This window comes from Larus michahellis, chromosome 2 (genome assembly GCF_964199755.1).
Source record: "Larus michahellis chromosome 2, bLarMic1.1, whole genome shotgun sequence".
Lineage (NCBI taxonomy): Eukaryota > Metazoa > Chordata > Aves > Charadriiformes > Laridae > Larus > Larus michahellis.
The window spans coordinates 66,375,274-66,389,383 of NC_133897.1; the positions used below are offsets into that span (position 1 = coordinate 66,375,274).

General features: G+C 39.1%; 1 protein-coding gene across 2 annotated transcripts in view; it reads left to right on the forward strand.

Moving 5' to 3' along the window:
• SALL3 (spalt like transcription factor 3) overlaps window positions 1-8,898 on the forward strand; it is a 27,463-nt gene extending 18,565 nt beyond the window's left edge. For both annotated transcript variants that reach the window (XM_074575758.1, XM_074575759.1), the window contains exons 2-4: window positions 1-923; window positions 1,140-1,480; window positions 2,487-8,898. The exon at window positions 1-923 is cut by the window's left edge. In XM_074575758.1, coding sequence (XP_074431859.1) covers window positions 1-923; window positions 1,140-1,480; window positions 2,487-2,918 — 1,696 coding nt within the window. In that variant the 3' untranslated portion in view covers window positions 2,919-8,898. The remainder of the gene's footprint in view (window positions 924-1,139; window positions 1,481-2,486) is intronic.
• Window positions 8,899-14,110: the final 5,212 nt, after the last annotated feature.

A 14,110-nucleotide genomic window follows, 5' to 3' on the forward strand; every position in this document is an offset into this window, starting at 1 on the left:
TAAGAAGATGACAGATCCAAATCAATGCGTCATTTGTCACCGTGTGCTTAGTTGTCAGAGCGCTCTCAAGATGCATTACAGAACGCATACAGGAGAAAGACCATTTAAATGCAAAATTTGTGGACGTGCCTTTACTACGAAAGGCAATCTAAAAACACATTTTGGAGTTCATCGAGCGAAGCCACCACTTAGAGTACAGCACTCGTGTCCCATTTGTCAGAAGAAATTTACAAATGCGGTTGTTCTTCAGCAGCACATTCGTATGCATATGGGCGGGCAAATTCCAAACACGCCGCTACCAGAGGGCTTCCAGGATGCCATGGACTCAGAGCTTTCCTACGATGAGAAGAATGTTGACACACTGAGCAACTTCGACGATGACATTGATGAAAATTCTATGGAAGAGGACCCGGAGCTAAAGGACACGGCAAGTGACTCATCCAAACCCCTTATATCTTACTCTGGGTCATGTCCTTCTTCGCCACCTTCTGTGATCTCCAGTATTGCTGCTTTGGAGAATCAAATGAAAATGATTGATTCTGTCATGAACTGTCAGCAGCTGACCAGTTTAAAATCCATGGAAAATGGATCAGGGGAAAGCGACCATTTGAGCAATGACTCCTTATCAGCTGTTGGTGATCTCGAAAGCCAGAGTGCAGGCAGCCCTGCAATGTCAGAGTCTTCTTCCTCCATGCAAGCTTTGTCTCCTGTAAATAGCAATAGTGAAAGTTTTCGATCAAAGTCCCCAGGTCTCAGTAACCAGGAAGAGCCACAAGAGATACAATTAAAGACAGAAAAACCAGACAGTCCGCCACCCGCAACTGAAAATGGAGGCGCATTAGATCTGACATCCACCAACCCGGGAAGACCAGTCATCAAAGAGGAGGCTCCTTTTAGCCTGCTGTTCCTGAACAGAGAACGTGGTAAGTTTAAAAGTACTGTTTGTAATATCTGTGGCAAGCCTTTTGCTTGTAAGAGTGCATTGGAAATTCACTACCGCAGCCATACTAAAGAACGTCCATTTGTTTGTACAGTCTGCAGTCGTGGGTGTTCCACTATGGGTAATTTAAAACAGCACTTACTGACGCACAAATTAAAAGAGCTGCCTTCTCAGTTATTTGAACCCAACTTTACTCTAGGTCCCAGCCAAAGTACTCCTAGCCTGGTCACCAGTACAGCGCCTACCATGATCAAAATGGAAGTGAATGGTCACAGCAAGCCGATCTCTTTGGGTGAGGTTCCCTCGCTTCCAGCTGGAATCCAGGTTCCTGCTGCACCACAGACAGTGATGAGTCCGGGGATCACCCCTATGCTGGCACCCCCCCCTCGCCGGACTCCCAAGCAGCACAACTGTCAGTCGTGCGGGAAGACCTTCTCCTCAGCAAGCGCACTGCAGATACACGAGCGCACCCATACTGGTGAAAAACCGTTTGGTTGCACAATCTGTGGTAGAGCTTTTACCACAAAGGGGAATCTTAAGGTAAGAGGCCACATAAAACCATAAAGGCTCAGCGGGGGGGGGGGGTGTGTGGTTTAAGGCACTGTGCTTAAACTCAGCAGGTTTTAGTGCTCAGTGTTTGTCCCAAAGACAGGAGAGAAGGGAGATTCAAGGAAATGCTTGCTGTATAGTGGTCGTTACTGTGCTTCCACTGCGTTGAAGGCAGGGACTGAAAAGCGGCTGTGCAATGATGCGAACTTTAAAACTGGTTCCAGGTGTACCTGCATGCGCGTTGTAGTTCTCCTGACAGACGTGACGGCACACCCAATCAGCTGATGGACGTGTTCTAGCAGTTCTTGTGGACCACCAGTGCAAAATAACCTTACTATAAACCAGAAATGCAGAACTTGCTCAGCAACTTGGGTGCCTCTCAAATTTCCATTTTCTATTTGGCTTTGCAGCCATTGCAGACTAGAAAGCTGTTTCCCACTGATTTACAGCACGTTACTAAAGGACTGACGTGTCCTATTCCCACAGTCTGGTTAACCATCAGGACACAGCCTGGGGAATACATATTTAAATGTCCTTTTTTAAAATAATAAATTTAGGAAAATAATCAATGCCTCTGATATGAGATAAAATACTATGAAAATAGACAAGATGTAAAAAAGGGGAAGGGCAGAAGAAAATGCCCATCTCCTAGTACAAGTAACACCCTTGGTAATCTGCAGCGCATGAGGACTTCCAGCTTGCATGTGAAATTGTCTAAGCTAAGCAGATATGTGCTCTCTTTTTCTTGCGACGCTGCATTTGTTTTCACTGAGATGAAACAAATGCACCTTGAAAAATTACTCTGGATCTGGGCTTTCTTTGTATAGGTTGACTGGGCCTTAGAACTGTGTCTTAACTAGAACTGATTTGTTTTCAATGTGAATTAAAAGGCATTTTTTCAAAAGCAAGCAATGCTGTAAGTAAGAGCATTTCAGGCCAGCCCCCCCCCCAGAATGTGCTAACTTGGGGGTGCTTCTTGTCCCCGTTTGCTCCGCAGGTTCACATGGGAACTCACATGTGGAATAACGCTCCCGCACGCCGTGGCCGCCGCCTCTCTGTGGAAAACCCAATGGCTCTGCTTGGTGGCGACGCGCTCAAGTTCTCCGAGATGTTCCAGAAGGATTTGGCGGCTCGGGCCATGAACGTTGACCCCAATTTTTGGAACCAATACGCTGCGGCTATCACTAACGGACTTGCCATGAAGAACAATGAGATTTCTGTCATACAGAATGGAGGCATTCCCCAGCTCCCAGTAAGTCTAGGCGGAGGTGCCATCCCGCCTCTAAGTAACCTTACCGGTGGCATGGACAAAGCTCGCACGGGCAGCAGCCCTCCCATTGTCGGTCTGGACAAAGCAAGTTCTGAAACGGGAGCCAGTCGTCCATTCACCAGATTTATTGAGGATAATAAAGAGATTGGCATAAATTAAAAACATTCATTCCGAATAACTGTTGGACCGCTACTCGACACAACACTTGTCCTGTTCCATGTACAGCTTTTGAAGCTAAGCATTAGTTTCCTGACCTAAGTGCATAGGTTCCCTTTTAAGTTTTACCCATAGCAGAAATACATAACTTTGTGGCTGCTGAAAAGTTGTCTTGCAAGATCTGCATGGTACTTCTTTCAACAGTGAGTTTGACTTGTTACTGAGAACTTTGAAACCTTTTAATTTAACAGAAAACAAACAAACAAACACACAAATCATGGGATGACTTCATTAGAGCCAGAAAGAGGCTAGTCTGCGTCCACTTTGCTTCTTACAAAACTTACTATCACCTGAGAAAGGGGGGCTTTGTTACGGCATCCTGTCACACTTATTTGCTGGTTTTGTTCAAATTAGTTAGCAACTTGGACTATGTTTTTAGGAATCTTAATCTTAAATAAGGGATTTAGTACCCCAATGCTGTGTATTATTACAGTATCCTTGTCTGTAGTATTTATAATGTTAAGATTATGCGGGTAACAGACAATATACTAGCCCCAAACTTAAATGAAGCTTTTGTACTGCAAAATACATCTGGCTATGTGATTTTTCTTTTCTTTTCTTTTTTTTTTTAAAGCAAGTTTTGTTTTACTATGAATAAGTGGTCTATTTCAATGCAGGCAAAATTGTGAAGTTTTATTGGGAAAGATAGCATGCTTTTCATGTGCAAGTACCTGTCAGTAACAAACCTTTTTTTATTTAAATATTTGTAGCTGCTATGTGGACAGTTGTTCTATTAAATGAAAAGAAAATGTAGTGTGGACTTTAGCTCAATGATTGGAAAACAAGTTACAGACAAACCTTAGCACCATAAATTATTCACAACATTATAAATAGTTGTGAGTAAATACACCATGTTATCAAAGCTGTACAATAAAAAGGCAATGTTTGTATAATGTGGTTGCAAACTCTTAATTTATACTATTGCACTTTTAGTATTTTGTATTAGGGAGGTTTGTCTATAATTTGAAACTGAACAAAGATGTAAACTATTTTATAAATAGTACTTTGACTTAAGGAATAAGGAGAACCCTGTTGCAGTTTCTTGTTTTGTTTTAAGGTCAAACAATGAGAGATCTCTATTAACTAAGCAGAAAAGCTGCAGAGAACTGTCAGATCCTTAGGAAATATGGGGCCTGCCATTTCTTAAATGGAAATGATTCATTGAACTTTTCTACAAAGCCCACTTAAAAGCGTGACCACCCCCGACAGAATTCTGATACATTTATCTTAGGAGTGTGATATTAATACGAGCCTAGGATAGAGGAAGGAGAACATTGTGTAGGTTTAATTTTACTGTAATCTGTTCTGTCTCTTTCACACATACCCACGAGAAAGATGTCGACTGCCTAATAACACAGGAACAAAATAATAACTTTTGGGCAGCATGAGCAGTAGTAACATACAAATATTCTGTATTTATTTCCAACTCTTGCTGATTATCTTCTCAGATTGCTCCAAAGCACAATGTACTCTGATTAATCAAATATAATTTTATGTTGATTGCATTGTTTAAATTACACTGAGTAAAGAAAGGGAATGGTTCCACTCATGAGCTAGGCTGGGGATGCTGAGGAGACGGGGGCTTAATCAAAACTTGAACAGTAAACGTTTTGTGTACTACCTCATTTTTGTGCATTACAAGCGTGGTGGAGTTGACACTATGAACTTCCGTCCAGCAGGATTGCTTGAGGGACATTATGGGTAGCTGGGTAACAGCGCAAGCAGTTTTATGCCCCTGAAGAACGAACCAGACAGTGAGGTCTTCTCAGTTGAGACTGAAAAATAGGACAATCTTTCTTATACAACAGAAACCATTACTGTAAGAGGATGGACTGTTTCTGCCATCATGTAATGGAGTGAAAAGAGGTTCAAAGACTTATTAGCTGTTTGTTTCTACTGGAAATGAACAATGAACTCTACGGCTCCATTTTCTACAGTGATGAGATAGAGATATATAGATATATATATCTATATATAAGCAAAAATTATATATCTGTAACACCTCTACAATATAACATCTTTTTTTGCCACAGTGTGTTGGTGGTTAGGGGTGTTACCAAGCGTTGGAAAAAAGAAAACTGAGGTGGCTTAATGTTGCTGTATTTCAGCAATTGAATGTTTTTATTTATCTGTGTCATTTTGGTGTGACTTATTTTTTTTGTTAGTATTTGGTACCATGTAGTGTTATCTCTATTCCCTAAAGGATGTGTATAACTTAAAAAAAAAAAAAAAAAGAAAAAAAAGAGAAGAAAAAGTGAAAAAGGAAAAAAGAAAAAAGATGTAAAGTGTTGTAAATAAGATGGTTGATGATGGTACAGTAAGACTGACCCCATTTTGTATTCAGGGTTAGGTCATTCCTCTCTGCATGGTGAAGAGAGACACTATTTTTATACTGTGATACCATGTAGGGCTAGGAGCCTTCCTGAACCAGCTGGGAATTGTTACCTAGATCCAATATTTTTTATTATTAAATCTTGTTGGCTTGACACATCTACTGATTGAAATGGATGTCTTAGTCTAGGTTACTATTTTTGTCATATGGAATTGAATAAAATGCAGGATGTAATATTATTTCTGAATTGCGTTCCTTGATTATTCTAATAACAGAGCAAGATACGAGACTAAGGTCACTTGTGGTAGATTGGTGTCAATGACTTCTAATCGTCGCATCTGAAAATCAGAATAAGGTCGACACCTTATAATCAAATGCTATTCTAATATATATTAACAGTGCAAAGGGGTAGAATTATTAAAGTCTCTTTTCCAATGAAAATAAATCGTAAGAGCATTTCTCGCAAGACAGTAGGAAAAAACCCAACATTTTGGAGGGGGGAAGACAGCCTTTGGAAGGAGTACTGTTTCAAATTGACTGCTTTCTGAACACTTATCATGTACTGTATACCAAAAAAGCCTCCTTTTAGTGTTGTTTAAACGTCTGCCTAATATTCACGATACACTGCATGATAAAATTTGGGAACAAATTTATCAGGAGCAGTTCAAATTCTAAAATAAAAAAAAATGAAATAAAAAAAAAAAAAGAAAAAACTGACAACTCGCATCCGTTCATTCCAAATGACATAACCTGTATGTTTAAACCCATGGCTTTGTTTCTTTTTTTGCAAGACCCTACATTATCAAAGCATGTCTAACTTTAACCAGATTATTTTTTCACATTGATTCAAATGAAAGTATTTACATTCTTAAGGTTAGGCATGTGATTAAGTATCTCCTGCAAAAAAGCTGTATGTTTGAGTAACCTTCAAGCTGTTATAATCCGGTGATGAATGCCTGCTGCATTTAAAACGGACAAAAGATAAATAAAAGAGAAAAATCTGTATCAATAATCTTTCAGTGGCCTTGTTATGAAGATACTCTGTTTTATAAGACCTACCCAAAGAAGGTACGAGTTTCCTCTGATGACTCAACAATAGGTTTGTGCTTGTGTTCCTGCACGCACATCGCTGAGCCTTGCTGAGAGAAAACATGATATGCAAAAGAGAAGGAAAGCAAAGGAGCACTGATAGTTATGGTTCTGTTCAAAACACAAGAGGAAAATTACCTGCCTTCCCCTCCTCTCCCCCCTCTCCCCCCCCCAAAAAAAAAGGATGAAAGCAGAATGGTATCTATTTTTAAATATGTATGGGTTATTTTTTTTATTATAGGAAGACATTAAATAATAAAATGTGCTACACAGATAAAAATGGTCAAAGTCTGCTGAATTTCAGATGTTTAAAAATAGAGCCATGTAGGAACTCTGTATAAATGAGAAAAATTGTAGGTTATGATTTTTTTGAGGGGAGGGTTATTTTACAACATGAAAATTCCAGCAAGGCTTTCAATATCTTCATTTGTATTTTTTCCATGAGTTATTAGAAAGAGAGCATTTATGGCAAATGACTGACATAAGTACTTTTTTGACCTTTTTTTTTCCTTTTTTTTGTATATTAGCCCTCAATCTGTTCCTTTACCTATTTTGTCTTTTCTATCTTGGCAAATACTTTGTTTTTCTAAAGCTGCATTTGTGCTGTATTTGTCTTGCCTTTAATTCACTTCTCTGCACGTACTCTGTCGTTTGGAAGATACTGTGTTTTATTTTTTTTCCTTTTTCTCTAATTCTGCAGAAGTCAAAGAGCTGCCTCTTTTTTACATCTATGTGTAACACTAGCGTAACGAAAGATGAAGTCATCAGTGATGTGATCAGGTATGTGCGTAGCTCAGGATTTGCTAACAAACAAACATGCCGTTTGTCTGCATGATGAAGGCATGAAGTTTGCTAGCGTTGCTGGTGTAAGGCAGCCAGATGGTCAGGAGGATGGAAGTCCTGATGCTAACTTCACTGCGCCTGCTTTTACACCACTGGAAACTCCATGGGCTTCAGTGGAGATGCTCCAGGTTTATACTGGTGCAAGAGGGACTGCTTCCAGGTTCAGATGTCTTGCTTTACTTTACATGTCATCAAAACAACGGCTAGATATATAGTATATTAAAAATACGTTTAGGCAAAAGCATTCTGGGCTTTATTTTTAAAAAGAGGGAAAAGAGAATACATATATTTTAGTATATACCACAGGATCATCCCAGTTTTAAAGGAGGTCCTGAAAGCTGAATCAAAAAGATGACTGGGCCCCTTAAGATAGAATTTGATGTCATCATATGAATAATCAGTCCTTTTTCACATAAATGCGTAAAAGAACCTGGAACTTTAAGCAGAAGAATGTGAGCATCTTGCTATGGCTCTGCTACGCAAGGTAGGCATTCCCAGGGAAATGCCTTCCCTTTGCAGATCTTAAAGGTATCAGCAGATTTATGAAAAGAAAAATACACGTTTGTGCACGTCACAGCACCAATGTATAGTATTTTATTTTTAAGAGGAGAGAATGTCTCAATCAATTGACAAAGTGACAAATGTGAAAGCCAACAGCTTCGTGCTGTACCACTGACATATTTTAGGGATGTGGGCAAATCGCTAATTAGACTCTGATTCTGCTTTAGTATTACATAGTTGTGGGGCCTCTGGGAATCAGGGAGTGAACTCCCCCTTGCAGAGTCAGCTAGCACCTTGTAGTATTGGGATGAGTTGCCCCATCAGTAAAGTTGGGGCAATACTTTTGTACCTACCTCACAGGGGTGTTGTGAGGAATAGTTTTATGTTTGTACAGTGTTTCAAAGATGGAAAATGCTTGGTATTATCGCTGATTTTAGAGAGTTTACAGTACATGTACTATTATTTATTATTTGTACTCCAGTAGTACCTGTGGGCTCCAGTCAGGACTGAGAGGCCTTATCCTAAATGTTGTACACTCACCTACTTGGGACTGATGCAAAATTTTACTCAGTAACATTTTACAATGGAGGTATTTCATTATCAAGTATCTATTTGATTACTATAGGGTTTAATTCAGTTGTTTAGGTGTTCAAATTGATTATCGGTTTTAGACCATGGCAGAGAATTATGTGGTATCACATTTTGTTTTGAGCTTGTATTGATTTTCAGAAAAAGTGCACCAATTTTCTATGGATAATCTAGAATCAAATCTTGCTATCAGTGGAATTCTACTGTACTTTTTGCTATTAAAGCTAAACGTTAAAATAAATGTGTGTGTATATATTATTATACACCAGTATATAATATACATGTACCTATAAACATGTATGTTTTAAATTTCTTTAGCTGCTTAGAATTAATTTCAAACTGTGTGTGGCATATTTTGCTCAAGCGTTATCCATGTCAGGTGCAACTAAAACATCGTTGAATGGTGTTGGCGCTCAGTAAAGACACAAAAACTGGAAATCATGACAACAGAAGATATATTGTCACTATGACTATATTTATGAAGGCTTGTGAGGAAAGTTTCTAAGTCTCAAATGTGTTAAAAACCTTCACTAAGTCATAAAAGTCTTTACTTAGATTATGTTGAAACAAACTATTATATCAGGATGAGTCACTCACTGTATATAAGTATGTTAAAATAAATAATTAAATAATTCCAAAGGTAATGCTTGCTATCATTTGGATGTTGAACAGAAAGTAATTTGTTTCCCAGATTGGCAAACTATATTTAATATTTTTTTACAGGTAAGAATTATCTGATTTACAATACTATGTTAAGCAACCTTTTTAGCAACTCTTCATGCGGTAAATATATTAGCTCAATTAATTTTATTGATACTCTTGTCTTTTTTTGTTTGAATATAAGGAAAGTTTTTGGTTTAGCTTTGTTTAAGATGTCCTCAGTGATGTTAGTCTCACTGATTTCACTCAGGCATGTCATGGAGTAAAGGTCTGAGTAACGGTGGGCGAATCTAGTCTAAAGAATCTCTCTCTCTTTTCCATCTGGGACTTACTGACATCTCTCCACTGCCCCAGTCTGGTTACCAGACAACGGGTCTGTAGGTTTCTTGTGTGTTGATTAGCACTCGTGGCTTAGCCAGTTTTGTCAAACACTTGGCACTTTTTCTGCTACAATGCACACTTCATGTGAGACCTATAGATGTACCAACATAAGTAATGTATTTAAGATAGGCTAGTGGGTGTTAAGTGAACACTTACGCTGGAATTCCTATGCCATTACCTTTTGTGTGCAGCAAATAAAATGCACACATAAAAGGATGCGGTCATCAGGAGATGTGGGCACATTTCCATTTGGTCTCTGTCACTTTATACTCTGAGTTATGTGCCTGATATAGGAGGTTTCGTTTTGGTTTTTGCCTTTTTAAGCATTGCTAGTAAGAACAGTTATAAACAGATGCTTCAAACAGGGGAACACACCTTTTCAGGTAAGAGTTTTTTGTAGGTAAAACTTCATTGGGACTTGCCTTCTGCCTATTTTCTATTCAAATACTCTTCCCAACATAGCTTTCTAGATCACTTCACAGAATTTAGTTCTTCTCCTAGGTTTTAGTCTGCCATCATCCCATCCTAAACAGGTTTGCTGAAACCAATGGGATAGCTAATGCATCTAATGGGTAGCAGAATCAAGCCCTGTGTATTTCGGATATTAGCTTAAAAGAAAATTCAGTTAAATCCTCAAACAATTGTCTATGTATCTGTCTTGTGTCATTGAATGTGACATCTGTTCCAACATGTGGCAACAGTCTGGGCCAGACTGTGGTACTTTCCCTTACACTGGGCAGCCCAGCGCTCTGCAATTTGCCGTAAATAATGACGCATGCCAACCAGTATTACTCATTGAAAGGAAAAATTTTTAATATGTTATCAAGTATAATATGTTATCAACCTATTCCAATAGCTGCAACTCCAGCCTCACAGAAGGTAGATTAAATGAGGCTGGTAGTCTCTGCAGCCTACATCTTTCTTCTTCCGCAACCCCTACTTATCTTCACGAGGTAGTATGCCAGTTTCTTCTGCGGTGATGTATCTTCTGCTAAGTAGCGCTACTATGCTTATTTCTTTGGTTTCATTGTCTTCCTATACAGGGCCATGTTCTTCATGTTCTTTTAAGGTAGTGTTAGATTTGCCCAATGCACACATCTGTCCCTGTATTATGTTGAGATTAATTTCTTTTTTCCTTTTGGGGCCAGGTCATGTTGTCCCTACTCACATCTCCGCCTTATTCCAATTCATCTCTCTCGTTGTGACTATGAGTAGAAGATATTGCACAATATAGCAAGATCCATCACCCTGAAACTCTGAAGAATTTTAAAATGTTTGTCCAGCTGGGATTACTGCACACTCACATATTGATGCGTTCAAGTTCATTAGCCTCAACTTTTTGTCTGTTATACATATAACAAGTTCCACTCTTTTTTATATATATATAACAAGTTCCTTTATACCTGGAGACTCTTTCAGGCTGATCTTGGTTTTCCATACTTTTTTATAATAACAGCATGTTAATTTTTCCAAAAACCTGCATCAGAATTACATTTACTTAGTGGCTAATGTTTCCTATGCAACAAGCGGATTGTAATAAGGAATAACCAAACTTTGCCATTATTTCAGTGGAACTACTCACATAAAAAGCTGAGAGGAAAGTAAAGCTCAAATGAGTACAATAAGCAGCTTTTTCTTACTGCCTTTGTATCTACAGTGTTAAATGGGAGAAAAAATAAAAGGATAATATGCCACATGAAAATCAACCAATATAGATACCATGACAATAGCAGTGTTAAGCACAAACACGGGCACACTACCAGAATAAAAGACAACAGAAAATGTAAGAATTTGAGGTACTAGCACCAGGTTTTAAAAATATACATAATAAAGAAACAGAACCATACTCCTATGTGGCTAACACAACAGATTTCCCTAATAATTGAGAGCTTTATTTTTTTCACAAGGATTCACTTCTCTGAAGTCAATAGGAGTGTCTGGGCGAAGGCGAGCAGGGTGCCCCTGGATGCTGCTTCTTGTTAGACTTTCTCATGGGCTCAGGAGACACTTACTCTGATTTGACAGCTGTTAAGGAGGGGAAACTCCTGAAGCCAGAAGGATCGTCTGGTCCATGTTAGTGTGTGTGAATATCCCAAGCCCATTTCCAGTGTGCCCCTACTCCATGGTCTTAGAAAAAAATGGAATATTTAACATTTCTAAAGCTTATCAGAGGGCTCCAAAACAGGAATGAAAATGACCGGTAGCACACCCTGATAATCGTGGCTATAAAAGGCCTCATTCTAATCTCTTTTTCCCAGCACAGATATTATCCTCATTTCTACAGAATCACTCCTGATTTACACTGGTATGAGCAAAATCAAACATCCATAGTGACCGTATCATCCCTTTTTCATCAGAGGAAGGCACTTGTGTGTTTTTTTTTTAAACCACACATTTTTCAGAGCACTTTTTCTGTTACAAGCCACAGTATAATCAAGTTATATCTGTACCACTGAATGTAACAGACCTGGGCCCATTCCGGAGGCTACCTGCCCCAGCAGAAGTTGCATCTATACCATTTCAAACCCTGTCACTCCCTTGAAAGAGTGTGATTGCTCCCAAAGCAAGTATTGGGATTGGCCCTTGGCCCCCAAATCCTGCCTGAGGGTTTATGGAAGCATGTCCCTCATCCCATGCCAAAACCGCCCAGGAAGGTGTGGCTAGCTGATGGGGCAACTCCTGGCCCTCCTGCCCCTCCTGCCCTGGCCCTGGTCAGTCCGAGGAGACCAGCAAAGCCTGTGAGGGCACACTTTCTATCCTGAGGAGGGAAATTTACTTTTAGGTGGAGTCATTTTCCATCGTGCCTTTGCGTAGGTGTACTTTTAAAGTAATTGCAATTAATTCTTTATCAGACCGGTCCTTTCGGCATCTTTCTCTCTTGCTATTAGGAATTTGACTCCTCTTATGTGGTTTCATAGCTCATGTCTCATGACCCTGGGAAGCTGGGCTTCTTCCACCAACTCTCATGTGTGAAAAGAGAATCGCTCCTTGTAGGTTTTCTGAGGGGTTTCTCTAGACTTAGTGAAGCTGGCAGAACATCTTTTAGGACCTCTTTATTCATTATTTTATCTGGGTACGTCATCTAGCCCATTCTTGTTCCAGCATAAGAATATACACACGGTTATTCAGGAATAATATTTCCTGAATACTTGTGTAGACGGAGTAGTCCCTTAAGTAATGAGTTCAATTAGGCTAAGATACACTATGTAGCAATTCAATAACAAAAGTCCTGGGAGGTAGGGGGAGAAGAGGCTTGCCAATTGCTTACACACAGTATGCTGGATGACAACTAAAGACTTCGTGCTGTGGCATATTTGGCACATGCTGGCCTACAGAGATGCCTAGCAACTCCCAAGGTTTGAGCAGTTCCTTACTAAGGTTTTAATCAAGAAAAAAAAAAAAAAAGAAAGAAAAAAGCGTGGTGAGCAAATTAGTAAAACAATAGACTCCACTTGAAATCTCTTTGGGGATGTTCAATCTTACAGAATACCAGCATCTAAGAAAATCAATTTATCTTCCATTTTTGCGTAAAAAAATGTCAATAGACAGTTTAATTTACCAGTTCACTACCTTGAACACAGGCTGTTGGATTCTGAACTATATCTTAAAAAAAAATCTCTTAAAACCTGAATGCATACAATTTTGCAGATTTGACTTGGGAATTACAATAGATCCAGCATTTAGTCTGCATTTCTCATTTTCCTTGTTAAAACATTCAAATATTTCTTCTAAGAAGGTCAATTAGCTGCATTTTAAATGGGCTAAACATTCTACTGTGTTCTTAAAAGGATATACCTGCACTATATATTCTTTTGAGAGGATAATACACTGCAAAAATGCCTAGAAATCTTCTTTGGCTCTGTCTGCAGTCCAGTGAGACTACTCTTCTCACTTTCACTTCAAGTGCAATCTCCTCTTGAGGAACATATCCTGTAAAATCTAGAGACATTGCTCAATTTTTAGAGAAAAATCCTTCAAGATTTAAAGCCTACTTCAAATCATTATAATGACTATTCAAATGAAAACAAACCCCAGAACCTAGCAACACTACACTAAAATAATATGGAATTGAAGATTGTTATGCCAATACCTCAGAGTCATCTGCTCTTCAAGCTTCTGTTTTTGTGATAGCAACGGGATTCTGCCTGCCGGAGCATTAAGCGTTCTTCTGCAGCTTCTGAGGAGGTGGCTGCCAGTCAAACCTCCTGACTGTTGCTGGGGTGAAGTCTTCAGAGGCCTGAGGTACCGATACGGATTTATTAGCACTGATTTTGATGTAGAATGTTAAAATATAAATTTTCATTCGGATGTTTTAAATGAATTACCTTGTTTTAGTTGTCTTGAGTCACAAAGGAAAACTTTGACTAATTAAATAAGAGTCAAAAGCAGATTTCAGCTGCTGAAATCATGCCACAGCTAGGGCATCTGTGCTGAGATGCCATTCATGGTCTGCGAAGGTTAGAACTTGTCCCCTGGGTTGGCATCCTTGAGCCATACCATACCTGATTGCTGAACAAAGCACACAGTAAAACAGCAAGGCCTTAACAGGGTGTTGGAAAACAGAAAAAAGCCCCTGTTGCTCCACCGCAAGACACAGATATGACTGTTCTCCTGAGAACTTCAAATTGATGTGCTATTGTTTTCATGATTAGAGCATTACAATAGAGCTGAAGCTCTGCCAGTGATTTCAATACGGATTTTTCATGTTTTGTTTATAAGTCATCTACATGCCAGTTCATTA